This window comes from Pinus tabuliformis, chromosome Q (assembly GCF_031772625.1).
Source record: "Pinus tabuliformis cultivar Carrire ecotype Pingquan chromosome Q, CPIR1, whole genome shotgun sequence".
NCBI lineage: Eukaryota > Viridiplantae > Streptophyta > Pinopsida > Pinales > Pinaceae > Pinus > Pinus tabuliformis.
The window spans coordinates 1,333,369,017-1,333,394,790 of NC_142296.1; the positions used below are offsets into that span (position 1 = coordinate 1,333,369,017).

The 25,774-nt window shown below is 37.5% G+C and overlaps 1 protein-coding gene across 1 annotated transcript in view; it reads left to right on the forward strand.

The window, feature by feature from the left end:
* LOC149224767 (uncharacterized) overlaps nt 1-25,774 on the forward strand; it is a 170,439-nt gene that overhangs the window by 41,655 nt on the left and 103,010 nt on the right. The window contains exons 3-4 of the mRNA XM_089386249.1: nt 10,876-10,953; nt 11,259-11,330. Of these exons, the coding sequence (XP_089242375.1) occupies nt 10,876-10,953; nt 11,259-11,330 (150 nt within the window). The remainder of the gene's footprint in view (nt 1-10,875; nt 10,954-11,258; nt 11,331-25,774) is intronic.

Below are 25,774 nucleotides of genomic sequence, written 5' to 3' on the forward strand. Positions count from 1 at the left end.
ATCCTCCGTGAATTAGTTTTCTTGTGCACTGCTCCCAATTCAATATTTCATTAGGTTTTAGCACCAGGTATTTTTAGTTTTGTATGATCTCTAGGACAATTTTTTAATTTAGTGAGGCTGTCTGGTCTTCTTTCTGAGTGTGAATAGACCATTTTGTAATCGATGTTTACTTCATTGCCCATTTGTCTACAGATGGTTTCCAATGCCACTAGGTGCTCTTGTAGGCAATATAGTTTTCATGCTTCTAGTATAACATGATCTGTGGAGTGCAGGATTCTAATTATTCCAACTGCTATATGTACCTGTCCTTTATCATCAACCCATTCCTTAAGTTTGTCAATATATAAGCCAAATAATATGGGGAGATGGGGCATCCTCACTTCACCCCAACACCACTGCTAAAAGTTTCTGATATTCTCATCTGTTCTGAATCTGAAGCTGGCCTGCTCATATAATCTATGTATTACTGCCCTCCATTCATCTAACTCTAAGAGCCTCTCTGATAGTTTCTCCCTTGGGATTGTTTCAAAAGCCTCTTGGAATTTACAAAATGGGACAGTAACTCTGTCTTTGTTGTACGATGTTTTCTTTATCATGTTTCTTAGAATGGGGTAGTGATCATTGGTGGAGTGCTTTAGTCTAATGCTTGCTTGGCTCTTGGCTTGTCTTTTGTTTTCTTTTCACCGTTTGCTGATTTTCTTTCCATAACACCTCCAATCAGCACAACAAAAATCATGCTGATCATTTATGTCCTATAATTGACTGGATTGTTGTTTTTGCCTCCCATGAATATGGAAAGGGTAGGAATGGTTTGTTGGAAATAATACTGAGAGGGGGGGGTGAATCAGTGTTATCTAATTCTTTTAATAAATCTTCTTTATTTGTTCTTTGAATTGTTTTTGCATGTCAGTACCATAAAATAATGAGCATGAACAAAAGAAAACAGATAGTCACACCAAAGAACACAAGATGTAAGGTGGAAACCCAATGTGGGTGAAAACCACCTGCTGCAATATGTCTCTATCTTCTTTCAAATTAGAAACTCCTTTTACAATGGTTTTGTACTGGTGCAGTCCTTTACCAGTACGCAGGCTGCAACCTGCAGAGAGCTACAACTCTCTCTCTCGTTTTCCAGTCTCTCTTGGAAGGGAGCTACAACCCCCTACTTCTTTTCTTACAAGGACCACTTTTCATAAATTTCAAACTGGATCCATAAGCATCAAATAATCATCAAGTATAAGAGAATCACCCAGTCAACTGTAGTAACCAGATCAACAATAATAGGACCAAACCCAGAACACAACAATGATAAACAAAGATTTTAAGAGAAGTAAGCACCCTGCTCAACTGCTCGCCTGCTTACGTAAGCACCCTGCTCAACTGCTGGCCTGCTTACAGTACTCACCCTGCTCAACTGTTTGCCTGCTTACACTACGCACCCTGCTCAACTGCTAGCCTGCTTATGTACGCACCCTGCTCAACTGCTAGCCTGCGTACCTCGCTCTGAGTCCATTGAACTGCCTGCGGACCTCCGCACCTGCAACCCTTCTGTGCCTGCGTACCGGTGCACCTGCAACCCTTCTGTGCCTGCGTACCGGCGCACCTGAAACCCTTCTGTGCCTGCGTACCGGCGCACCTGAAACCCTTCTGTGCCTGCGTACCGGCGCACCTGAAACGCTTCGTTCCTGCGTATGTACGCACTTTTCGCTCACTGTACCTGCGTACCTTCAGGCATAGATGATTTCAAGACTTCAGAAATAACCCAGACAGTCAGATCTACAGATCTGAACATGCGCCGAAGAGATCTCGGTCCATCAGTAGATTCGCCTTCTTTAGATCTAGACCAAATCTAGCCCTCATAAGATATTCAACCAAAAACATACTCAAGCCAAATGATCTCCTTTGCTTTATATAGGAAAGCTCTTCCTTAAAACATGGATCAATACCACGAGCCGACACCATAATAACCCAATACCGTCGGCTAAATACCAAGAGTAAAACATAAGAAAACCCCACGTGAATTTCTTTGCCTTGAAATGTGTGCACTGGGGGTACGCACCTCCTGAACGGGATAACTGCGGGTATGTACGCACTTTATGTAACACTGACCTGCGTGTACGCACCTTATGTAAGGTGTACCTGCGTACCCCTTATTTTCTTCAATATTTGATAGTTGATCATCAATCTCTGCTGCTGACTTGAAGTACTGTGATCTATCACCTGAATGGGTTGCCATCAAGGACAATCACTTTAGCCATAATGCCAACAATCTCCCCCTTTGGACTTGATGGCAACCTCAAAACTTTAGCTTCATTCTCCCCCTTTGACATCAAGGGCAAAGGGTTATGCTCCCCCTAAGAACATGCTTCCCCTGAATATGACCCAGATCTGCAACGAAGAACCATAATCCACCATGAAAGAGATAGAGACATATTGCAGCTACTTCCAAGATCTCCTTCTGCACATCCTCCATAATGCCAACAATGCATTATATGCTCCCCCTGAACCTGTACCATCAATCGGAAGAGGTTCAGCAATAAGATGATGCATCAACAACCCCCAGCTTTTGCCTGAGGTATTCAAAAGTGTCCCTGGGCAATGGTTTGGTGAGAATATCAGCAACTTGTTCCTTAGAAGGAACATACTCCAACTTGACCTTCTGTTCAAGCACTTGTTCCCGGAGAAAATGATACTTGATTGGTATGTGCTTGGTTTTTGAATGCATAACAGGATTCTTTGAGATGCTGATTGCACTTGTGTTATCACATAAGATGGGGATTGGTGGTGTACAAGTGATTTGAAAATCCTGCAAAGTTTGCATCATCCAAAGGAGTTGGGTGCAACAAGATGCAGCAGCAACATATTCCGCTTCAGCTGTAGACAAGGCAATCGAACTCTGTTTCTTGCTGAACCAAGATACCAGTCTGGAACCCATAAAGAACGCACCACCACTTGTGCTTTTCCTGTCATCCACGCTTCCGGCCCAATCTGCATCTGTATAAGCATGAAGTGTAAGATCTGTATCTTTAGGATACCATAAGCCATAATTTTGAGTCCCTTGAAGATATTTGAAAATTCTCTTCATTGCCTGAAGATGAGTCTCCTTCGGATTTGCCTGAAATCTTCCAACTATTCCAACTGCATGCATGATGTCTGGGCGGGTACCTGTCAAATAAAGTAAACTTCCAATCATAGATCTGTAGGTTGGTTGATGTACTGCTGCAGATTCATCATTTGCACTGAGGCTACATCCTGTGACCATGGGTGTACATACTGGTTTTGCATCTTCCATACCATATTTCTTCAAAATTCGTTTGAGATACTTGGTTTGAGATAAAAAGATTCCTCCTTCTTTTTGTTGGATTTGCAAACCAAGGAAATATGTCAGTTCTCCTAGCAAGGACATTTCAAATTCTTTCTGCATGACCAAGGCAAAGTTTGACTCATAGCTTCTTCATTGCTCCCAAAAATAATGTCATCTACATACACAACAAGTATTAGCAATTTGTCATTTTCAACTTTTATATAAAGATTGCTATCTGCCGATCCTTTTGAAAAACCTTGTTGATGAAGATATTTGTCCAAACGGTAGTACCAAGCCCTTGGAGCTTGTTTGAGACCATAGAGAGCCTTTTTCAATCTGCATACAAGATTTGGATCATTTCCAAGAATGAACCCATCTGGCTGTTCAATGTACACTTCTTCTTCCAAGGCTCCATTCAGAAAGGCTGATTTCACGTCCATTTGAAATACTTTGAAGTTTTGAAAACTTGAGAGAGCAAGGAACATTTGGATGGCCTCAAGTCTTGCAACAGGAGCAAAGGTTTCTTCAAAGTCTATTCCTTCTTGCTGCGCATACCCTTTACAAACAAGTCTGGCTTTGTTTCTAATTACTTCTCCATTTTCATTCAATTTGTTTTTGAAGACCCATTTTGTCCCGATAACATTCTTATCTTTTGGTCTAGGAACCAGCTCCCAAGTGTTGTTCTTTTCGATCTGCTCAAGTTCTTCATCCATTTCTTTCACCCAACATTCATCTTTGCATGCCTCTTTCACATTTTGTGGTTCAGTAGAGGAGAGTAATGCCAAATAGCTTGAAGCTTCTGCAACTGTTCTTCTTGTTTGTACACCTGCTTCTTTCTGCCCCATAATCTGAGATTCTGGATGGCTCTTCTGAACATATCTGGATGGAGTCTTTTCTTCTATTCTTGTTTGCTCCTCTGGTTCTTCTTGAGGTTCTTCTTCTTCATCATTCTGTCGTTGGGGGTAGCCTTCATCTTCTTCGATGTCTTCATGATGTACTTGCCTAGGAATGTATCCCTTCTCATCAACCACTACATCAATGCTGTCAACAATTCTGCCAAGTCTTTTATTGTAGCATTTGTATGCTTTGCTATGTGGAGAGTAACCAAGAAGAATGCCTTCATCTGCTCTAGATTCAAGTTTGCCAAGCTGCTCATCAGTATTCTTGATATAGCATTTGCTCCCAAAGATTTTGAAGTGCTTTACTGAAGGAGTCCTACCACTCCAGAGCTCATGAGGAGTTTGAGTGCTGTTCACCCGGACATTTGTTTTGTTGAGAATAACAACTGCAACATGTGCAGCTTCACCCCAGAAAGTTGCGGGAGTTCCTGACTCATCAAGCATAGCACGAGCCATTTGTTGGACTGTTCTGTTCATTCTTTCCACAACTCCATTTTGCTGAGGAGTTCTTGCTGTAGAGAATTCTCTTCTTATCCCATGTTCTTCACAGAAATCGAAAAATTCATTTGAAGTAAATTCCCCACCTCTGTCGGATCTGAGGCACTTAATTTTGTGACCTGATTCATTTTCAACCAAGGCTTTGAAGGATTTGAATTTTTCGAATGCTTCATCTTTGTGCTTCATAAGTCCCAACCAGACAAACCTGGAGAAATCGTCAATGAATAATATCAAGTATTCTTCTCCTCGAGGTGTTCTTTTCCTGAAAGGACCGCATGTATCTGTATGTACTAGCTCAAGAGGCATGCTAGCTGATCCTTCTTTCTCTGGAAAGTTAGTTCTGGTTTGTTTTCCAAACTGACATGATTTGCATATGGTGTTGTCAGGAATTTTGATATTTGGAAGATCGCGAACTGCCTGATATTTGCATGCTTTCCTTATTTGTGAAAACTTAGATGTCCCAACCTCCGATGCCATAACCAGTGCTCATCATCCTTGCTCAGATAGCATTGTTGTTGTCCTTCTTCAAATATGTACAGATTATTTGGAGTTCTTTTGCCTTTGATCACTGTTTTACCTGTATCAAGATCACGAACAAGACATCCATTTGATCTGAATATAACCTCGGTTCTTTGATCACACATCTGGCTGACACTTAGAAGATTATGCTTCAATCCATCAACATACAAAACATTTCCAGCCTTGACCTTTTCTTTTAACTGAGCAATGCCTTTTCCTTTTATAGTTGCAGGAGTATCATTTCCAAAAGAGACTTTCTTTCCCTTTTCTAGAGTAGAATAAGACTCAAGTTTTTCTTTATCACCTGTCATATGCTTCGAACATCCACTGTCAATGTACCATAGATTTTCCTGTCCCTCTGCATAAAATGCTATCCCACATCTTTCTGTTTGAGGTTCCTTTATTCTCCATGTTTTGGTGCTTGAGGCTTGTTCCTTTTTCTGCTGAAACCTGCTCCTGCATTCAGAGTCTTCATGACCAAAGTTATTGCAAATAGAACATTCAACTTCATTTTCAAGAACCGAAAAGTTGTTATAGGTCCTTTTTGTAATCCCCGTCACACTTCTTTGTTTTTGAGCTTCCCTAGTCATGATCGTTTTATATGCAACACATTGAGCTGCTTTGTGACCAAAGTTATGGCAAGAAAAGCATTGTCCATTGAAGAAACTTCTGCGGTTATCGAATCTACCAGCCAATTGATTGTAATTTCTATTGTCATCTATTCTTGAACCAAATTGAGAAGATTTTACCTGTGGCTGGTTGTAGCTTTTGTTCACCCTTAAGATGGATTGCCCCTGATAGTTTCTGTTTGTAATTCGTCCCTGCTTTACCTGATGATCTTCATTGTACTTTTGCTCATTTCTTCTTGCTGCATCAAGATAACTTTTTGAGGTGGATGCTTGAGAAGTTTCTCCATTATAGCCCAGACTTGTCTTGTTTAGTGGAGACCGCTGCACATTGATAATCTCATCCAAAGTTTCAGATCCTTTGACAAACTTGAGATTAATAGCTTTTGTTTTCTCAATCTCTTTTCTAAGACCAACAATTTCACCTTCTAATTTTTCAAGATGTTTTTCCTTTTCATCAATTTGAAATTGTAGAGTATCAATGATCATGTTCTTTTCTTCTATACATCTCTTGAGTCTAGTAATTTCATCATAAAGGTTATCCACATCTATATCATCCATATAATCATCATCTTCAAATGCCATTAACAACTTATATTCATTACCTTGTTCATCTTCATCACTGTTTGATAGACCATCACTATCTTCATGAGTGTAGTAGCTTTTCTTATTTGCATTCTGTTTCTTGTTCCATCTAGCAGGTTCCTTTCCTTTATCCTTATAAGAACATTTTGCAGCATAATGACCTACTCTTCCACAAGCAAAGCATTTAAAAGGTAACTTACCTCTGAACCTTCCAGAACCCCTTTGAAGATTTCTGACAAAATTTGATTCTTCTTCCTCTTCTTCTAGGACGTGGCTCGCTTCATAATAATCTCCTTTACCTGATGCCTTGAAAGCAGCTTCTCTTCTGTCTGATGGACCTCCCTTTCTCATTTCATAAGCAGTTAGAATTCCATGTAGCTGAGACATAGTAAGAATTCGTAGATTTTCCTTTTCTTCTATTGCAGATACTTTAGATTCAAACTTGGGGGACAATGATCTCAGAACTTTTTCAACCACAATAGCCTCTTTTATTTCTTCACCCAAATTTTTCATACAGTTAACAACTTCATCTACCCGAAGAAAATAGTTAGCCACACTTTCATCATTATACATTTTGAGAGTCTCATACTGAATTCTGAGAGTTTGAAGTTTAGCACGCTTTACCTGTTCATCTCCTTCATAGCTCGTGACAATTTTGTCCCATATCTCTTTTGCGGATTTATAGTGCATTACCTTCATGAATTCTGATTGAGATATACATCCTAATAGAGTACTGACTGCTTTCGCATTTGTTTCATACTTCTTTTTCTCGGCTGCATCTGTAGGAGTAGCTGAAGGAAAAGCGTAGCCTGTCTCTACGATGTCCCAAACTTCTGTACCAAGAGATTGAAGATAGGCAGTAACCCTTACCTTCCAATAATTGAAGTTTGTCCCATCAAAAACCGGTGGCCTGATTGATGCTTCTCTCTCGTAGTTGCTCATGATGAACGATCTACCTTCAAGCGATCAAGCTTCTTTGAAGGACCTGCTCTGATACCAATTGTTGGAAATAATACTGAGAGGGGGGGGGGGTGAATCAGTATTATCTAATTCTTTTAATAAATCTTTTTTATTTGTTCTTTGAATTGTTTTTGCATGTCAGTACCATAAAATAATGAGCATGAACAAAAGAAAACAGATAGTCACACCAAAGAACACAAGATGTAAGGTGGAAACCCAATGTGGGTGAAAACCACCTGCTGCAATATGTCTCTATCTTCTTTCAAATTAGAAACTCCTTTTACAATGGTTTTGTACTGGTGCAGTCCTTTACCAGTACGTAGGCTGCAACCTGCAGAGAGCTACAACTCTCTCTCTCGTTTTCCAGTCTCTCCTGGAAGGGAGCTACAACCCCCTACTTCTTTTCTTACAAGGACCACTTTTCATAAATTTCAAACTGGATCCATAAGCATCAAATAATCATCAAGTATAAGAGAATCACCCAGTCAACTGTAGTAACTAGATCAACAATAATAGGACCAAACCCAGAACACAACAATGATAAACAAAGATTTTAAGAGAAGTAAGCACCCTGCTCAACTGCTCGCCTGCTTACGTAAGCACCCTGCTCAACTGTTGGCCTGCTTACAGTACTCACCCTGCTCAACTGCTTGCCTGCTTACAGTACGCACCCTGCTCAACTGCTAGCCTGCTTATGTACGCACCCTGCTCAACTGCTAGCCTGCGTACCTCGCTCTGAGTCCATTGAACTGCCTGCGGACCTCCGCACCTGCAACCCTTCTGTGCCTGCGTACCGGCGCACCTGAAACCCTTCTGTGCCTGCGTATCGGCGCACCTGAAACGCTTCGTTCCTGCGTATGTACGCACTTTTCGCTCACTGTACCTGCGTACCTTCAGGCATAGATGATTTCAAGACTTCAGAAATAACCCAGACAGTCAGATCTACAGATCTGAACATGCGCCGAAGAGATCTCGGTCCATCAGTAGATTCGCCTTCTTTAGATCTAGACCAAATCTAGCCCTCATAAGATATTCAACCAAAAACATACTCAAGCCAAATGATCTCCTTTGCTTTATATAGGAAAGCTCTTCCTTAAAACAATGTTTTAATACCATGAGCCGACACCATAATAACCCAATACCGTCGGCTAAATACCAAGAGTAAAACATAAGAAAACCCCACATGTGAATTTCTTTGCCTTGAAATGTGTGCACTGGGGGTACGCACCTCCTGAACGGGATAACTGCGGGTATGTACGCACTTTATGTAACACTGACCTGCGTGTACGCACCTTATGTAAGGTGTACCTGCGTACCCCTTATTTTCTTCAATATTTGATAGTTGATCATCAATCTCTGCTGCTGACTTGAAGTACTGTGATCTATCACCTGAATGGGTTGCCATCAAGGACAATCACCTTAGCCATAATGCCAACATGGTTGCCCATAATAGCAGATAATCGTATTGTGTCATCCATGATACCCGGAATATTGAGGAGGAAGAAGGGAGTGATGGTGGTGGTGAAACATGGGATGTTTGTTTGTTTTGGTTGTTTAAAAAAGGGATGATCTCTTAGGCATAGCCTTCAAATAGGGTGGGACTTTTATGGGTTGTGGAATATGGATGGTTGTCTAGATGTTTTGTACGCATAAAAATGAAGGTGACGACAAGCCAATGAAGCACCAATGACTTAGTTCTAGATTCCATGGAGGAGAGCAACATATAGTTTGCTGAAGACAATTCCTGTACTGAGGTTAACTACCTAGAGAATCAATGAGCATTGCAGCTAGCCACCCAAGTGCCTTAGTGGATGGAAGGGGACCCATTTGTGGTCTTCAGTTTGAGCTAAAATTCTGTAATTGTTATTTGAAATCCTTCTTTGTGGATGCTTTGATGTTTTGTATTCAGAGGTGTTTAAGATCTGATTTTCATGTGAAGGCGAGCTGTGAATACTAACATGAAAATATCGTAATAAACTCAGAAATGTCTTGGAAACTTCTAGATTGTTTCTAATTTGGAAACCTATAATTTGTTTCTAAACCTGCCTACAAATTAACCTATCATTCTTTTTTTATTGCAAGATAATGTGTTGTCTAAAATATACATACATACATATATACAATACCGGATCCATGAATCCTGAAGGTTGGATCCATGGATCCCCAAATCCGATCCAGATTTGGATCCAGATCCACTGATATCTGCCTAGGATTCATCCCTGACAATGCCAGTGTTGTGTAATCCAAACCGTCAATGTCAACTCATTGTAATTCAAAACACCATCGTTGTGTAATCCATATTCAGTGGTCACTATGATTTTAATCTCTTAGTAATTGGTCCGGTCTCATTAGTTCATTGTTCACGCCAGCCAGGGAATTTATTCACAGTAGTTCTTGGTTCCCAGTGATTCGTTCGGGAGCCGGGTTTGGTTGTTTTTCAAACATTTCATACCTTTGAAACACATTACTTCTGATCACCACTGATTGGTAACCTTGGGTTACGTGATAAAAATAGATTACTCGACCAGCGAGGGGTTTTTAAAGTTGTTGACTATTATAAAGTTTAAGACATGGGCATAGGTATAGTTTATAAGCCACGATAATTTATCTTTTACTATTTCAATTAAAAGTAAATTTTATAAACCCTACATCATACATGTTAAAACTTAAAATTACTGTAAAGTTTATGGCCACTTAACTAATGTAATGTAGTAATTAATAAAGAATGTTTAATTTGTATGAAATAATTAATATTAAATATATTAATTATAATATGACTAATTTTATATGCTAGTTATTTTTGTAGGTATTGTAGATATTTTATATATAACTTGTATATTTAGAAAAAATATATTTTTTCTTTTATTTAATATAAAATTTTGTACTTGTCGGTTACTAGTGGATCCACATCCTGGATTTTCAGAACATTAGCAGATCTGTATCAAATTATGGTAACTTAGCTACACACACACATATATATAGAGAGAGAGATACTGTGTTTCTCCCGACATACCCATTTTTTTTTGGGGGGTGGGGGGTTCACATTTCCAGGTGTTGCCATTTTCAAAATTAGTACATGTTTGTGGAAAGTTTGGTAGATCAACTACCCAAAAATATAAATAAAAGCAGAACTCTCATAATGTATGAAAGGACTGCAAGTGCAATAAAATCTTTCTTCCTATTTTTTTTCCTGTGTGTCTTTCGTTTTTCCAACACATAATATGCTGAAGTATGGAGAGAGAAGAGACTATATTGTAGAAAACATCAGATAAGAGAGAAGATGTGAGTTAGAAAAAGACATACACAACTATTAAACTAACTTGTGACTAATTTGACATTAAGTCACTATATTGACTTAACACAACTTTATAACATTATATTATAAAGTATTTAACTTGAAGTACATGACCATTAGCAAATACTTTTATATGTTCATGTATGTATTCATTTTCCCCTGACCTGAACTTGTGTGTTGGCATTGCAGTTCAGAGGATATTTTGGAGCTTGCACCTATGGTGTCCTACCATCGCATGCTCCTCCACCGGCTTGCTGATATTTTTGGGTATGTACTTTCTTGCTAGCAACTTTCACAAATGGCGGAACTGAAATGACCTATGGACTCCTTGTGCCATAAAATTCTGATTTGTTCTGTGTTTCATGGTAGAGATTGTTTGTTGTCTGCATTTACCATCAAGATTGTTTATGTCTTATGCTTAATTTTTCCAGTAAAAGTGTCTAAATGATCTGATTCGAGTTAATTATTTTCGTTGGGCTTTGTAATTTATTTATTTATTCATCTTATAATGTTATTTTTATTTTTTCAGATTCCTTATTTGTGAATGTGCATTCTTGCTTGTGGTTTGGCAGTTTAATGCATGAATCTGTTGGAGAAGGGGATGATCGTCATCTCATTTTAGAACGATGTCAGGATTCATCTATGTATGTGAGAGTAAGCGCAGTGTTAGAGATGACAAATAATTATGATGATTTTTTGGACAACTACGCACATAAATTCTTACTTTATAGTAAAGTGATATTCTCGATCACAATTTTTCTTTGACCTTGTGTTAAAATCCAGTGGAACATTAATCTATGGTTTCTCTAATTATATATTGATAAATTTGCTTATCCATTTTGTAGACACAACTCTATAAATTCAGTGACTGAAGGCTTAATTGATTGTTTAGCCATTGTTTTAGTAAAGTTTAATATTTATCATTATCAGTTGGTTTTCAGTTACAGCTATCATGGTCCTTTAATGGGATATTTTTTTTCCTTTGTTTGACTTGAACTTTGACAAAACAGGAACATGAATCTAGAAACTAAGCTATCTATTGATATCAAGTTATCTTGTTTACCCTTTCTTTTTTCTATGATGCATTGCCATTATTTTTTCTTTTGAAATGCCAAATCGTGAAAGATGAGCATTCAAGATGCATTTATTTTATTTTGTTTAATTGAGTTCATATATTAATATTGAAAAGTTGATTACATAAAACCAACTCGATGTCCTTTGATTGACGGTTATAGCATCTAATTATCAGGTGAAATTTAATACTATTTTGTCCATGAATCACATAAATCCTTAAAAACTGGCGTGTTTGGTCCTTTGTCCATGGACAAAACATTATAAAATTAATTGATAGGTAAGTTTTGTTGCAGTTTTTCAGTCTGCCAAAGTTAATATCGATCTAGTTCTCGAGTTTATATTCTCTCTGATCAAGAAGATGCAATGATACGGTAGCTTTTAAGAGATTCAAACATAGGATTAGAGGCTATCTTAATAGTGTAGAGAACTTAAGCAGAGAGAGATTGCAAGCATCCTAGCTCACTGTGTTGGCATTGTTGTCATTGATGGCAAAGGAGCAGCAAGAGTTATGGCATTGGAGGTGTTGTTGAGCAATGATGATTGGCTTGTTATGTTTGATGGCTTGGGTATGCTTGTTGTTGTCATGTTTTATATTGTTGATCACTGTTATGTTTGATGGCAAGGTATGTTGCTTGATGCTTGCCATGTTTATGATGACTGGCAGAAGTATGTGAGGAGGTATGAGCAGCAAGGTATGCTTGATATGTCATGTTTCAAGGGTAAAGGAGCATAACAATTAATGCATGCCCAATTGAACAGGTATTGTTGATGCCATGCTTGTGTTGATGCAGGTATTGTTATGCTTTGGAGGTGAAGGAGAACAACTTGTTAGAGCTTGCTTTCATATGTTGTTATTGCATGTTGAGCTGATTGCATGTTGATGATGTTGCATATATTGTTATGGCAAAGGAGCAGCAAAGTAAGATGGCAAAGAGTGTCATTGATGGCATGGTTGTCTTGGAGTTCCTTGTTGGTTACTGATGACATAATGTTGCAGAGATTGTTGTGATGCAAGGCAAAGACGTGATGCAAGGCAGAGGCAAAGATATAAGTCAAAGACAAAGGCAAAAGCATGAAGAATGTTGTTATGCTTTTGATGTTGTGATGTTATAGTTGTTGATGTATTGCTAATGTATGTTGCAAAGGCTATGGTTGCTATGCTTGTTGATTTAATCATTACATGTGGCTGAAAATAATATTTGGTGAAGCATTTATTTTATTTTAATATTCAAAATCTCAAAAGGTGTGAAACGAATGAGTGGAATGCAAAGAGATAAGTCTTTTCACTTCATATTCATGTTTGGAATACAAACAACCATCAAAGCTTGTTTATAAATATGTGTGAGGTTGCAAGGCTGTATGGTTAGAGAGTTAGAGAATGTGAAGAGCTAATTAAGTTGTTATGCATTAGTTACCTGACACATATAGAGCAGATGTGATGCAGATTTAAGAAGAAGAAGAAGTGGAGTTAGAGATGGAGGTATGCAAAGTTATAGACCAGGTAAACCATGTTAGGATATTCCGACACATAGGAAATAGTTAAGTTCAACTTGGTCTAGTATAGAGTTAGGTAAAGTGTGTTTCTTTACCGTTGTACATTTTGTAACTTACAATCCGACGGTCACGATATGTAGTGATCCGACGGTTCACTCTCACCTCGGTATTACCGACACTTGATCCGTGGCTTGACACCCGATTGGTCCATGAGTTCTATTTAAAGCGCATGGAGGGTCATTGTTCGGGTAATCCGTGCATGAGAGAAGCTTATGTAAATTTTCATTCTTTGATTAATAAATTGCCTGTAGTACCCACGTTGGGACAGGCCGTGGACTGTTTCCCTCTTTGAGGGTTTTAACCACGTCAAAATACTGGTGTATTGATCTGTGATCTGGTTGTGAGCGGTGTCCTTTTGGTATTCTTTCTGAGGAACTTACCCTGTAAATTCCTACAAACCAACACATTGTTTTTTTATGTACGAGGGGATTGCAATGTTTTTTCAAGTTGCAACATGATAACAGAACATGTTGGAGCTTGTTGAGGTAGGAGCCTCTTGTGGGTTGTAGCCTACAAAAAGTTTGAGGGAGTTTGAGCTTCTTTGCAAGCCGAAACTTGCAGAAGAGTTGAGGTAGCAACCTCCTGTAGGTTGGAGCCTATAGAAAATCAGATTTAATAAGGGAGTAGGAGCTTTCCTTTGCATCACAACAATAACAAAGTTGTGGTTTTCTCCCTTTATGGGTTTCCACTTATATTTGGTGTCCTTATGTGTTGATGTGATGCTTTGGTTTACATATTACTTGCTATTCATAATGTGTTAAACTGCTCGTTTAATAGTTTAATTAATTAATTAAAAAAAAATTATGTTCATGAATGCACTAAACTAATTCAACCCCCTTCTCAGTTTAGTCAAGTTTCCATCAATTGGTATTAGAGCCGGTTCCTTCTGTGATAACGTAACAACCAGAAGGTAGACTTGGTTGAATATGGATTATCATAGTGTACCTATCTATGCTAAGTGCAACAAAGTTTCATGAATGGAGAGATAAGGTAAAATCAAAACTGGTAACTTATGGACCTGGTGTATGGAAGCTTGTATGTGATGGATACGATAAAGATGATATCCCCTCTATACAAGAACAATAGTGGAATGCTCAGGAAAAATGTGCAATGTATAACAATCTTCATAATAAGGATCTTGAGATAGTTATAGACTTAAATCTGCAAAAGAAATTTGGGATAGATTGTAGCTCATGCATGAAGGAGATACTAGTAGCAATAGTACAAAAAAAGAGAAGAGAAAGAGGAAGAACAAAAAGCCTTGCCAAAAGGAAATTGTTCAGTCGAAAGAGACCTCTGCATGTGTGAATGAACCTGAAGAAAAGTTAGCTGAAGAACAAATCAGACTTAAGTCAACCTTGGATAAAATAGAAAGATTGAAGAATGAAAACAAAGATCTGAAGAAACTGGTGAAGATATGTGATGAGAGAGAACATGAGTTCAAAGAAGAAATTATTAGCCTAAGGACACAACTTGAAGAAGCAATGAGAATAAAAGAGGAGATGAGCAGTCGACTGAAGGAGAAACACCTACAGTGTGAAAGATTAGAAGTTGAGATTAGTTCAACAAGAAATGAACTAGAAGAAAAGAATAGACTATGTAAAAAGCTAGAAGAGGAGGTTGTTTTCATGAAGAACGCAGAAAAATGCAGTAGATTAAAGGAAATCATAGAGAATAATGAAGCGACATTGAAAGGACATGTAGGAGAAGGGACAAGCAACGTGATTAGCAAGGAAACAAACAAAAACAAGCAATAGTATCAAAAGCCAAAGAATGAGGTGAAGAAAGGGTCCTTTGCTCCTGGAAATGAGTTGAGCAAGTTTGGAAGGTCTTGTTGCCGCTCAGACTGATAGGCACGGTGCGACGACGACTTAGGTCGGGGGCTGTCACTTTGAGCCCCGACCTCTCCGTTCTCGCTGTCTCCCAACAACAGACTATGGAGGGCAGTCCCTATGGAAGATGGAAATGAAAGACAAGTTGGCAACCAACAAGTCTGGGAGACACGATTGAATGGCCTAACAACTTGGTTGATTTAACAAGTTTTTAGAGATTAGATTAAATTACTTATGAAACCAATGCCTTATGGAGTCAACTTGCTTTATATCAGTTATGGACCAGGTGACTGGATGAACAATCGCTGCTTAAATGCTTAACTATCCTACATGCTATGAAAATCCTATGACTTAGGTGTGATGCAAGAATCTTGATTGCTTTTAATTAGATGCCTATTCTAGGTGTATCATTCCTCTTAACTATTTTGAAGCTAGTCTCTAGAGTAGGTTGTGAGAAAAAGGCCAAGGGGAAGCAAGCAGAGGCTTGATTAACGATACCTCCCCTTAGGTACTAGCCACTTGGTGCCTCTGGCGTTGCAGAGACTGTGGCTCTGACAATTGCAAGGTCACCATGTTAACCACTAAAGAGGTGTTACACTCCTCAAGCTAGATGAGAAATGTGGTCCTATTCTCTAAATTATTAATGCAAACTCTTAGGATGCTAATGCAAAGATTATTGAGTGTCTTCTTAAGGTGAGATTGTTAATGTGATAAATACTTCAGTTATGATTTATCTTAAATTGTGACAATAAGTACTTAGCAATGGAAAAAGAGACAATCTCAACCACAAGAGTATGTGCCAAATTAACAAGTGCCCACAAGATACAAGAAATATCCACGATACAATTGCTCAAGATAAAGTTATCATCCACAAAGATATAATCAAGAAATGATGTCAATGATAACAAGTAAATAAACTAGAGCACTTATCCACTTAGAACGATAAGGCAATGAGACAATACAAAGATGCCAAAATTATCAATGTTCTTGTACAATTAGAAGCTTTTCAAATTAGATTCCTTAATGCCAATTGTTCAAGAGATATTCCACAAATCCTCAAGTTAAGAACACTTAGATTTTAGATGACTTAAGGTTCTTTCAAACACAATTAGAACAAGTTACTTCAATGCCAATCAATTTGATAGAGACAATTATATTTTCAAAAAGACAATTGATGTAACACAAGATATTCAACCATGTAACAGGATATTAATGCCAAATCCTTTTAGAGAGAGTGAGCTTATGTGCACAATTATGATTATGGATTCTGGAACTTTCACAAGACAATCAATATGTTAGTGCCTTTGAAACAATAGAAACAATGTGACAATTAGCCCAACAATAAATTCACCCCAAATCTAGCTATCCTTTTCACAAGGTGCAATTGCTACCGATAGAGCATGAACAAGAAACCTCTTATGTTCCAATTATATCAAGTAACATTCAATGAACAATTAGGACAGCAGTAAGCTATTTTATGACAGCAGTGAGCTAACAATGAATTATTCTTATGCCAAATGCACTAAACACTCCTAAATTATTTGATTTCTTTAGAGCACTTAAATGAAGATGCAAACCATGAAAAGATGCCTATGCCACTGCTATAATTTCAGGCTCCAAGATGCTTATGACAGTCAACCATAAATCATAAAACAATTTAAGTTATGAGTGCCCAACTTATCCAATTGATCTATCAATGCATTATACAATATGTGAGTTAATTTTATGTCAATTAGATGAGTTAAATGTCACTGCTAGGAAGAGAGAAGACTGCTGTAACAAAACAGTGAGCAAAAATGAGGGTTTAGAGGTCAAACCCTTAGGCCTTATGGCCTTGATGATCTTGCCAAATTTTATCCAATGGAGAAACCACCTGAAATAACAAATATGTGACCCAAATTCTCTGCAAAACCACCAAGGATTAGATCGGAAAATCAAATAATCACCTGTTGACCACTACATGTCAACGACCCATAGTAGTGCACCCCTTTTTTTGCAAAAGGGATAGCGCATGTTATGTAAACCCTTTCTGCATGTGTATAATGTAAATAATCTCAGCAGATCCGTGTCATGTATGTAATTACCTAGGTAAACTTACTTTTTTAGTGACGATCTACATTTCGGGAGGTCTTTTGTCTCACCGATCCATTCTCGGATGGTCGGCAGAGTTTTCATTCAGCGTTACCCCAAAGCTGGAATGGATTTTGTCACTGGGATATTAGAGGAGTCTTAGTGTTCTAGATTGAGTCTATGTAAAAGTGATTTGGGAATAATCCTAACTATTTGGTTAGGTTATTTTATTACAAATTGCTTGGTCTATTGGATTATATTTGTGTCACAGAAATGGGTAGTCTGTGAGGGTCTTTTACAAATGGGTTTTCCCCTTTGAGATGTAAAAAATGTGAAAATCATGATGTAAAGTGTCTTGAGGGTTGAAAAAATAATTTATCTCCTCATAGGTTAATTAATTAAATTTTCTGGCAAAAAATTAATTAAAATTCTAAGTCAGAAATTTAATTAATTCTAGGTCCTAGGTGAATTTAAATTCTCCAAAGGCAAAATTCGTCGGTCCTTAAAAAATAAATTTTAAGAGATCTAGGGACTAAGGTAAATTAATTATTTTGATAAATTTTAAGCCTTTGATCCCTCGGGTTAAGTCTAAGTCAAAATTTTGGGAAATTAATTCAAAAATTTAATTTTTGAATTAATTAAAATGCATTTAATTGAAAATTTCGAATTTCCCCAGATATTTAAATATTTTGACAGATGAGATTAAAAGAAATTTTAATCCTCATCAACGGTTGAGATTGCTTCGACGAGGATCACTTGAACTAGCCGTTGGAGGATTTATCTTTAAATAGGAAGTCATTTGTCAGTCAATAGATCCGAACTTTGAGTCGTGTGCTAAGCGAAAATCTCTTGTGTAATCTTTTTCTGAATAATAAAGAAACGCTTTGGGGTTAATTTTTGTCGGTGTTACTCTTCATGGAAATACTGTAAAATGTGTCGTTTTCATGTGTAATTTTTTTTAGCCATTGATGATAGCTTCTGAAGAGTGATTTGAGTATAAGTATCTTGCTCAGTTGCTGGGGTTTAAATGATAATCTAAATTTTGAATGTAATAGCAGGTATTTCTATTTATCTGAATTTTATTATTATTTTCTTGCTCTATTTTGATTGTTGAATTGAGTTTTGCAGAAAAGTTTTGATTTTTAGATCATCGGGCATTCGGGGAAGTTTTCAGTTGGACCAACCAATTCCCGATCCATGTTTTCTGAAGAGCCCAGCTTCATTTAATCCCGGGCTTATCATAAGATTTTTAGTAGTGATGCATGAAAGGTTTTGAGCTAAGCACCTCTTTTAAAATTTATAAATTTAATTTTTTATGTGCGAAATTGATAAATGTGGCTGTTGAGAGCCTCAAATTATCAAATCTGGGAGCGGAGTTGGACTCACACTCCTCAGATTTGATAGATCTTCCATTCCTGTACATAGATCTGTAATTATTTTTGTTTTTTTGACTTGGGTTTTAGTTTGATCATTGTATATATCGTTTGGGTGTTTTTTGTTGCCTTGCAGCTACAAATCTGAGGAAGAAATCTGTGTAGAGTCTAGATCTAGGCCTTGGAGGGTAAAGACCTGGATCTCTGGGGTTCATCAACGTAATTTTGCAAAAAATATTTTTCAAATTAATTTTGCAGTCTGAGGGTTTAAAGAGTTTTAAATCTGGAAAATTTTAAAAGGATTCCGAAATTCTTAGATCTGGAATTTTTTTGAGGGTTTCAGGGTTAGATCTGAAGCAAGTGGATTCAACATTTAATCAAGAATTTCTGGAAATATCTTAAGGGGTTTTTTGGCTACCATTTGTCTAGGTTTTTTTGATTTGCTGCTTGGGTTTTTGGGTTTGCTGCAAAATTTGATTTTTTTTAAGAAAAAACTCTCTCTTTTCTTCCCTCTATTGTTTGCGTTTTTCATCTGCATATTTTGCCTTGATGCCCTCCAGCCACCATCAAAACCTCGACTGCTCTTTTCCCTTTACTCATCGCTGCATTTGTTCCCTCATTAACCCTTGCTGCCATATATCAGATCCGCACTGCTAAACCTGTGTCCTCCTCTTGCATCCTTTCCCCTTCTCCATCGCTGCAAACCTTGTCTGTGTCCCTTTCTCCTCACGTAGTCTACACCCTGCGTTTTCCCTCGGCCTTCAAACCCTTTCGCCTTCTCCTTCCCTTCCTCCCTTCGTGCAACTGCCTTATCTATTTCCTTCACTTCGCTGCTGCCTTATTCTCCCCTGCTGCCATTCTTTTGTGCTGGTACCCTCAACCTCCGCCCCTCTCTATGCGATTTCCTCCACGCATACCTTCCTCAGCCCTCAAATATGCGTTTAGCTCCTCGCCATCGACCTGCACAACAAATAAGCCCGCAACTCGCTGCCATTTGCCGTCGAGTTGCTCTTTTCCCAGTTCGTCGGACGTGCAAAACATCCTCCTTGCAACCTACGTTCTCCTTTGTCGCTGTCCATTCCATTCCGTCGACATCCTTGCCGCCGTCTTCCAAGCTTTCACTTGCAAACATAAAACAAAAGCATTCGATTTTATTTTATTTTTTTATTCCATTTATTCGTTTAGGGTTAGTGTAGTTTTTATTTTCTTCATTTGAGATTTGGGTTTGATTCTTATTCTTTTATTATTTTAGTTTAGGTACTTTCTTTTTATTTTTCTGTTCATTCGACTTTTATGTTATTTGTATATGCATTAGGGTTAATGTTAGAATATTTTTTCATTTTTTATTTGAGATTTGATTTTGTCTTGGTTTTTATTTTTTTAATATTCTGATTTGATTTGATTTCATTTTTTTTTTAATTTATGATTTTGATTGTGATTCAAAAAAAAATATAAAAATTTCTAAAATCTAAAAAAACCTAAAAATTAAAAAAATTTAATTTTAAACATATAAAAACTCTAAAACTCAAAAAATCCCTAAAAACTAAAAATCTAATTTAAAAAAAAGTCCAAAACATTAAAAAATTCTAAAATCTAAAAAAAATTTATTTATTTTTGTGACTTTGGGATCGAGAATAAAAGAATTAAATTAAAAAAGGGATTTGCGCTTTCAAATTTAATATTTTAACCCTTTGATTCATTTAATTCTGTCACATTTCGATTTCTTCTTTCGACTAATTGCCTAAGGAATAATAAAAATGCTAATTTAAAGTTCCTTGGGGTTATTTGGTGATTAAATGCAATTTCATGATTTTTTTATGGTTAAGGTGCAATAAATGTTTTAAATCATACCAGAGAAAGTTAATTGTTCTAGATCTGAATTCCTAACAAAAATCATTTTTCTGGAATCTCTTGCATGATACAGTTCTGGGCGTTTATATTGATCATTGATGATTGTCACTATTCGTCACATATTGGAAAATTGTTCTGGATAACTTGTTTTTACTTAATCTACGGTGAATTGAATATAAAGGCACTGGTCTATAATCATTTCTATCTTGTGGTTGTGTCTTGGTTACATTAGCGTTTAATCTATTCATCTGAGTTAATCAAGATTCATTTACATTCATCAAGTTGCTCATCTTTAAGTCTCCTAGAGCCTGTGTTCCACGGGGTTTTTTCATTCATTCACCTTAGGGACCAACCCCCTTGACTTGTCTAGGAGAGAGTCTAAACGGAGCGAGGATTAGAGTGACATCCCTTACTCTGAGCGTTGTCACGGTGCCTAAGCACTTTGTGCGACAACATCACCCACAGTGATTGAAGATGGCAACAAAGGTAAGGAAGAGGGCTGGAAGATGGGGCAACAAGGCTTATTAGGCATGCGGCTAGGGCTAAAATCCTAGATAGGCTTGCGGTTAAGGCCTAGCGGCCAAAGTGGCCAAAGAGGCCTCATGACTAGGGGAAAAAAGGCCTGTTGTAAGCCTCAAAGGGCTGCGGCCTAAGGACAAAGGGTAGGAGAAGGTTTGAAAGCCCACGACGAGGGCCAAAAAGGCTAGCTGAAGTAGAGAAAAGGAGGACAGAGAGGGGATTAGGTAGGATGAGGGCAAGAGAAGGAAGAGAAGGAGGAGGAGGGCAAGTGAAGGGGAAAAAGAGGGGGTCGAGGAGGGAAGGAGGCCACAATAGGCTTGCGGCAAGGTAAAGGAGGGAGGCCTCTAAGGGCTAGAGGATTGCCCTAGAAGGGAGCCGTAGGCCTTTGGAGGCCATGACTAGCCTTTGAGGGACTGCAACCAAGGAAATGAGGAGCTAGGAAGAGCAAGGAAAGGCTAGACGGCTAGGGTTGAAGGTGGACGTTGGGCCCTGATGCCCTAAAATTTTTTGAAACCCTCATAAAAATTTATTATTTGCTTCAAATCTTCAACAATCACCCAAATCACTGCAAAATTGCTTGATGCTAGCTCTGCAAAAAATTTGGAGACTAGATCTTATCCTTAAGGGCCTAGATTTAGCTCAAACCCCAATAAATCTTCTTGAAATATATTGGATCTCACCTGCACAAAAGAAAATAAAAATACCCAAAACCCCAATATATACAAAAATTCAAAATAAACCCCAAATCCCAAATAGCTGCAAAACAAGGGTTAAAAAAATTATTTTACAAAAAATAATTTACATGATATATACAAATACGTAATGCTTGAAAGATTTTAGGAAGAATAATTTTTATAACAATGACAATGGTTTGATGTATTTTGAAAGATGGATATTAATTATAGTCTTAGCAAAGTAAGAAAATTACATAAATTTCCCGAAGCCCAAACAAGGTCAGCCTGTGCCCACAGTCCATGAACTTGGAGTCCAAGGGTCGGGGAACCTACAAACTCTGTATATTTTCTTTAAGAAAACTTGTTAGACATATGGTGAATTAGATCACCTAAGATAGACCCAAAATCTACTAATATAATGTTCTTATTACCATCTAATGAATAAACAAGTTTATAAATTTTTAAGCACAATATAGGAAAGCACATACCCAACACATACCACAGATCAATGAGACAAAGACGCCATGAACTGAACCCCAAAGTCTTTTATTATGAATTTCGAATGCTCCCAACATAATAGTGGCTTCACACTAGAGTTTACAAAATTACATTAGCCAAAAGATGATCAAATAGAAGCAAAATGACTTCTATTTATAGAGAAATCCCTCCAAGTGGAAAATAACAACTATTTGGCTTGATTCCTGTCCAAAATAGTCTCGACCATTTATAAATATTTGATCATATTTTAATCTTTGCTGTCGAAAACATTTTTTTTTAAGGAATTTTTGAATTTCTCATAAAAAACCATTTTTTATTAATCCAAAAATAAATATTATGGACTAATATCCTCAAAAATTTGACTTTGACTTAACCATCAAGGTCCAAGGGCTTAATTTTTCTTAAAAAATCCATTTTTGCCTTGCTGGGTGACCTCCAAAAATTAGCTTCTTTTTGACCCACGAATTTTTTGGTCATTTTCCACTTGGAGATACTAATATCTATAATTTTAATTTTTTGACTCTAAATTAATTAATTTTTGGCTTACAATTTAATTTTATTTTTGCTAGAAAAATTAATTAATTGACAAGGGGATTAATTATTTTTCCACCCTCAAATACTTTAGCCATGGTGTCTGATTGCGAGGGATCATGCACTAAAATATTTTTTACATCAGATAATTACAAATTCAACCCTCAAAGGGGGAATACTTGTTTGTTATAGACCCTCATAAATTTTACCCAATTCCGCGACACAATATGATCTAGTAGACCAAGTGATTTGTGATAAAATAATCTAGCCAAATAGCTTAAATTATTGCCAAATCACTTTTACGATAGACTCGACTAAGAACACTAGGACTCGCTTAAGGCTTTGTTAATAAATTCTACCTATCTTTGGGGTTTAAGTTGGAGAGAAAAACTCTGTCGATTATCCATATTCAGAAACACACATAATGCGACGAGACAAAAAACCTCCTAGGATGGAATTCGTCGCCAAAATCATAGGCTTACTTAGGTTGTTACATAATTAAAAGGTTGTACTATCATCATTTACATTATATTTGCAAAAATTGGGTTTACAATGACATGATAATTGGCTGGTTGATGATCTTGATCTTTGAAAAAATTCGCACAACAGCTTCATTGGACTTGTGACAAAATAGGTGCAAGAGGTCTCAAAGAAGATTCTTTGCTCCTTTGAAACATATCAAGTGTTTTTCTTACCATGACCCTAGACATGTAGTAGTAGAATGTAAGAGCAATAAAAGCAAGATTAATTGGCAAAAGGTGCAGCAAATAAGAAGACTCCCTCAAGCAAGCAAAAAGAGAAGACAATCATCCACCAGGTACATAAATCACTTCTATGGTTACAGTTATTTGTGCATTGAATTTGGACATAAAGCTATTGAATGCAAAATGTATGCAAAGAACAATAAAAATGACTCAAGAAGATACAAACCATTTCCAACATTTCTTGGTCCTATAAGGTGCTATTTATGTAGTAACCTTAGCCATAAATCCAAAGATTGCAAGCTTCCATATACCCCAAAGAGTTCTAGACAGGAGATGGAAGCAACTCCAAGCAAACCAAACAATGAAGGGAATGCACACAAAAGAAGGCAACCCACTAAAGTATGGAAGAGGAAGAAAAAGGAGCAACCTATGACTTCAATGACAAAATGAAGCCATTATGTCTTTAGGGGGAGTTTCTCATGAAAGCAAAGAAGAATCTTGTGAATGTCAATGTTGAGCAATTGTATCTTGGGGGAAAGCAACCCCTAGAATGTCTTGAAAGAGTGGGTTAAAGAAATCCAGATACAAAGAATAGCGAGCACCACCTGCAAAATGTATTCATCTTTTTTTTTTTTTCCAAGGAAAAAATTGAACTTTCTTTTAAGGCAATAAAAAGCTACATTTGTAGATGCATTTAAGCATTCAAAATACTATATGTCCACAAGAAACATATAGTAATCCATCTCTGGGTTGATCGCAGCAATAAATACTACTCAAACCCAAAAGCCAAAAATAACCATATCCAGATCCTGGGCCTCCCCATTAATGAGGAAAACGACCCATAAATACATAATTGTTTTAACAGAAAAACCAAAATTTGGATACCAGAATCCATCACTACAGGTTTATGAAAACTGTTATGACAACAACATTAAAAAATATATGACAGAGTTGATAATAAAAGTTTTGCTGAGTGTCCATTATGATCAAAGATTGTAAGGCTGCTGATCCGACACACAGATCCTGTCCTCTTCTATTTCAATTATGTGCCAAGTGCCCATATCTTGTTGCAGGCCCTCCTTAGAAAGGAGGTTTTCTTGTGTATTCCGCTCCCTGTAAATGTGACAGACAGTTATGAGATCAAAATTCTGTTTTAAATGCAAAATTTCTTCTAATATTGGAATCAAAATATAATTTTGACATCTCTGTCTCTGTTAAACCATTTTATAACATTCAGTGAGTCACTGAAGATTTGAACCGATCCCATCCTCATACGAATAAGCGAACACAATAATAATTTCAATGATTGAAGTTTTGCATAGTTATTTGACCTTGAGCCAAGGCCCATTGATGCTTTCAAATTTTTTGTTGTTGTTGACATGAATAACTAGCCCCGAGCCACATTTGTTCTGAGAGTCGGATGCACCATCAAAGAAAGCTCAAGGAATGTCAGCCCTGATCTGTTCTTCTCTAATGATCATAGATGTCTTGCTTAGGTTTGGCGGGGGTATTAGTGCATAAATAGAGGCACATTCAACAACAATTGGGGAATGTGAAGGGGACATATCCTGGAAGATGCTCCTGTTTCGAGCCAGCCAAATACTCCAAGAGATGATCAAAGGGAGGTTTCTCATGTTTTCATTCGGGGCGACATTCCACCATATTTGCCAGACACCCTTTAAATTTGCCCCATTCCATATTTGAGATATCCCCAAAAGTCTCAAAGTTTCTTCCCAAATCTTATTGATGAATGGACAAAACACGAAGAGGTGTTGGATTGTTTCTTCCAAGATTTTGCAGAGAGTACACTAGCTGGGTCCCTGTTTGTTCCGCTTCTGGAGATTATCCCAGGTAGGAATGTTGCTTTTAGGATACACCAAAAGAAGAGTCTTGATTTTGCCGGGCTTTTTAATTTCCATAGTGGTTTACACCACCATTCCTGAACCCCCCATGCCCTTCTAGCCATAAGGTACCTGCAACCAAACTTTGGAGAATATTTGCTTGTAGGAGCATGTACCCATCTGAGCACATTAGGTCGTTCCCTTAATCGAACATTTGTACGTTAAAGTTCTCTAAGGTAATTTTGCCATTCCTCTTCCCATTGGGGTTCAAGCTGCAGGTCCTTCGCTGATTTCCATCCCTGATGCCATATAGTAGATAAATCTTCCCTTGCAATCTGATTCAGAAAGTGAAGCCCTTGGGTATGTAAACAAACCATAACCTCCCTTGAGAGAGAAAAACCTTCATTGCATCCCACCCACGGGTCGATGCCTATTCTGAGGTTCTCCCCATTTCCAATGTGCCAAGCTAGACCATCTTCTATTATGCTGAAAGAGTCTAACATCACCTTCCATACTACTGAAACGTTGGGGATCTTTTTGTCAGGTCTTTGCAGCCATTCATCAATG